This window comes from Peromyscus eremicus, chromosome 8b, assembly GCF_949786415.1.
Source record: "Peromyscus eremicus chromosome 8b, PerEre_H2_v1, whole genome shotgun sequence".
Classification (NCBI taxonomy): domain Eukaryota; kingdom Metazoa; phylum Chordata; class Mammalia; order Rodentia; family Cricetidae; genus Peromyscus; species Peromyscus eremicus.
Window position 1 is genome coordinate 13,896,302 of NC_081424.1, and position 3,962 is coordinate 13,900,263.

Below are 3,962 nucleotides of genomic sequence, written 5' to 3' on the forward strand. Positions count from 1 at the left end.
CTGGCACTTTTCATAATAAAATATACCTGTAATTTTTCTTTTATTTTGAATCAAGGTCTGCTTTGCTCTTCTAGGTTAAACTTCAGAATCATGTCACATGTGTTTTTGTGCTTTTAAGTAATATTTTCTAGTTTTAGATATTATTTTAGACACTTTTCTATGCATTTCACTTAGATATATGTAACAATTAATATTTGTTGTATAATTATTACTGAATTATTTCTGATCATTTAGCTTTTTTTTTTTTTTTTTTTTTTTTTTTTGAGACAGGGTTTCTCTGTGTAGTTTTGGTGCCTGTCCCAGATCTTGCTCTGTAGACCAGGCCGGCCTCAAACTCCCAGAGATCTGCCTGGCTCTGCCTCCCGAGTGCTGGGATTAAAGGCGTGCACCACCACTGCCCGGCATTTTTGATCATTTGAGATGGTACATAACCCTGGAAAACAAACTCTTTATAAATGCCAGTAATTTTTCTTTGGTAAAAATATCAAGTACACTCTGAGATAGTTGAGGTCTTGTGGCATCTCACTCACCTCGTGGCGGATTTTGCTGGTCCGTTCACATGTGGTCATTGTCTCTGCAATTGTGAAGATTTCTTAGTCACTTTTCTGTGTCAATAGACTGGGATTGAGTTTGCTTTTATGAATAGATTTAAATAAGGATTAAATCCAAAACAAAACTGTAAGTATCTGAGGGAGAAATACTGACCAATGTGTAGGGTGGAAAAACTTGCACTCAGATCTAGATCCATTAAAGATCTGGGAGGGGGGCTGGAGAGATGGCTCAGAGGCTAAGAGTACTGGCTGCTTTCCCAGAGGTCCTGAGTTCAATTTCCAGCAACCACATGGTGGCTCACAACCAAATGAGATCTGGTGTGCAAGCATACATAGATAGCTCTTTAAAATGTCACAGATGATAAACTTAACTATGATTCTTCAGTGACTTAGTATCACCTAGAACCATGTAAATAAATATTTACAGTTTTTACAAATATTCGTATTGGATTTAGGTACATCCTGTGTGTCAAAGGACAGATCCTGTACTGAAGACTACCAGTCGCTTCCAGAAACTGAAGAAATGGCTGTTTTACCTGAAAAATGGACTCCGGATGGCAGTTTGGAAGTGGAGGCAGTCTGTCCAATTTGCCTGGACTTTTACTCTAATCCTGTCTCTCTCTCCTGTGCCCATGTTTTCTGCTTTGACTGCACTAAGAATTGGATGGCACAAGGAGCAGAAGATTCGATACTGCGCTGTCCCTTGTGTAGAGAAGAAAATAAGGGACCGATCATATATGAATGGATGATTCGAGAACTCATCACTCTTGTCAAGCAGCATGGCCCCCTCCTGAAGCAACACATGGGGCAAATCCCTGGACCCCTGGGGTTTTGCTCAGAGGATACAGCTCTAGAAACTGAGGCTGGTGACTCCTCCTTGGTACCCTCTAATGGTTTAAGTGATGTCTGTTGTGGGGAGCCTGGTCATAATTTGGAAGATCCCCGAAGATTCACCCCCTTGGCTGGTGTCTTGGACAGCTCTAACATCTCCCTGGTCTGCCCGGAAGTTGATGTGGGGAAAAGGAAAGAGTGGACTTCAGATGTTTGCAAGGAGCCAGTCAGCAGGAGGAACCTGGCTATAACTTGGTGGAAGATCCTGGGAGAGTCACCCAACTGGCCTGATTCCTGGACAGCTCCCACATCTCCTTCATCTGGCACTTGCAAATTGACACAGGAAAGGGAAATGCAAAGGATTCTCTCTGCATCTCCTTTGTGGACCATTCAAGCCCATTCCTTTGTTCTGAATAGCCAGGGGAAAGTCACAGTAGTGCCCTGTGGTGGTGATAAATTGTCTATCCTAATAAACTTGCCTGAGGATCAGAGGACAGAGACAGCCACTAGATTAGACATAGAGGCCAGAGAGTGGAGGCACACACCTTTAATCCCATCATTCAGGAGGCAGAGATCCTCTGCATCTCTGTGAGTTCAAGGTCACACTGGAAACAGAACCAGACAGTGGTGGCACATACCTTTAATCCCAGTACTGGGAAGCACACATGGCTTTAATCCCAGGAGTAATGACATGGCAGAGAAAGGTATATAAGGCGTGAGGAAACATGAAATAAAGTAGTTCAGCTGAGACCCTTTTGAGTGAGGACTCAGAAGCTTTCAGTCTGAGGATTTGTGGAATTGGTGAGGTGATAGATGATGACTGTGGCTTGCTCTGCTTCTCTGATCTTTCAGCCTTCACCCTGATATCTGGCTTTGGTTTTTTTTTTTATTATTATTATAAGACTATTTAACATTTGAACAACAGTACCCCATTTGAACATCTTCCTTTGGGTAACTCAGCCATTCCTAGGCTGCGGAGTTACAAATTGGAGTTATCTGAGAGGGGGGAGCCTCAGTTGAGCTGCTTCCATAAGAGCAGGCTATAGATAAGCCTGTAGGACTTTTCAAAAATTAGTGATTAATGAGATAGCATCCAGCCCATTGTGGAGGGGGCCACACATAGGCTGATGGTCTTGGGTTCTATAAGAAAGCACGCTGAGCAAGCCATAAGAAGCCAGCCAGCAAGCAGCACTTCTCCATGGTCTCTCCTAGTCCAAGTTCTTCCCTGTTTGACTTCCTGCCTGACTTCTTTTGAGGATGAGCTGTGATGGAAGGGTTAAGGAAATAAACCCTTCCTTCCCTGAGTTGCTTTTTGTCATGGTGTTTTATCTCAACGATAAAAACCCAACCAAGACACTATTTTATTATTTCATGCTCATTTATATAGAATTTCTGATAATGATAGTTGCTAGGGAGAAAAACAAAACAACAAACAGAAACCAACAAAACAAACAGAATCAGTGGAAGATGTTTTGACACTGTATAGAATTTCACAGTGAGAGAAAACTGGGAGATACCGTTTCCCATTTGATCCCTCCTCCCGGCTGCATGAAGAGTCCTTGAGAGACAAAGGTGTAGGGAAAAGGGGCTGGCTAAAGAAACCCACCCCGACCCTGGAGCCCAGAACTAGGGAAAGATGGCTCAGATAAGACCAGTGAAACACAGTTTGGCCCAAATTAGAGCCATCTCTGCAACTGGCCAACTGACTTGTGAAACCAGCCAATCACAGAGCAGGACAGTAGAATCCTGGCCCTAGGGCCCAGGACCAGGGAAAGAAACACAGCCTGCATTTGGGACCTGAGCCAGAGAAATGAACACTTTATCCCCAAACCCAGAACCCAGGAAATATGCCCTGACTCTGAAACTAGTGCCAAAGAAACACTCCTGGTCCCTAGAATCAGAGTCAGTGAAAGAAAGCAAATAGTAATAAGATAGCATTCTTCAAACTTTCTAAAAGTAGTTTTTTTTTTTAATTTTTATTTTGCAATACAGTTCAGTTCTACATATCAGCCACAGATTCCCTTGTTCTCCCCCTCCCGCCCCCCTCACCTTCCCCCCAGCCCACCCCCCATTCCCACCTCCTCCAGGGCAAAGCCTTCCCCACAGACTGAGATCAACCTGGTAGAGTCATTCCAGGTAGGTCCAGTCCCCTCCTCCCAGGCCGAGCCAAGGGACCTTGCATAGGCCCCAGGTTTCAAACAGCCGACTCATGCAATGAGCACAGGACCCGGTCCCACTGCCTGGATGCCTCCCAAACAGATCAGGCCAATCAACAGTCTCACCCACTCAGAGGGCCTGATCCAGTTGGTGACCCCTCAGCCATTGGTTCATATTTCATGTGTTATCCATTCTGTAAGCCTATGTCTTTTTATAGGTGAATTAAGTCCATTGATATTGAGGGATATTAATGTCCAGTGATTGTTCATTCCTGTTTTTTTTGGTGGTGATGTGTGTGTACTTTTCTTCGTTGGGGTTTACTGCTGTGGCTTTATCTATTGCCTGTGTTTTCAAGGGTGTATCTGACTTCCTTAGGTTGGAATTTTCCTTCTAGTGCTTTCTGTAGGGCTGGGTTTGTGGATA

At 44.0% G+C, this 3,962-nt stretch overlaps 1 protein-coding gene across 1 annotated transcript; it reads left to right on the forward strand.

Annotated features, from left to right (window-relative positions):
• Nucleotides 1–932: 932 nt before the first annotated feature.
• Rfpl4b (ret finger protein like 4B) lies at nt 933–2,185 on the forward strand. Its single transcript, XM_059272962.1, has one exon. The coding sequence runs from the start codon at nt 1,075–1,077 to the stop codon at nt 1,972–1,974; it is 900 nt and encodes a 299-aa protein (XP_059128945.1). The 5' UTR covers nt 933–1,074; the 3' UTR covers nt 1,975–2,185.
• The last annotated feature ends 1,777 nt before the right edge of the window (nt 2,186–3,962 follow it).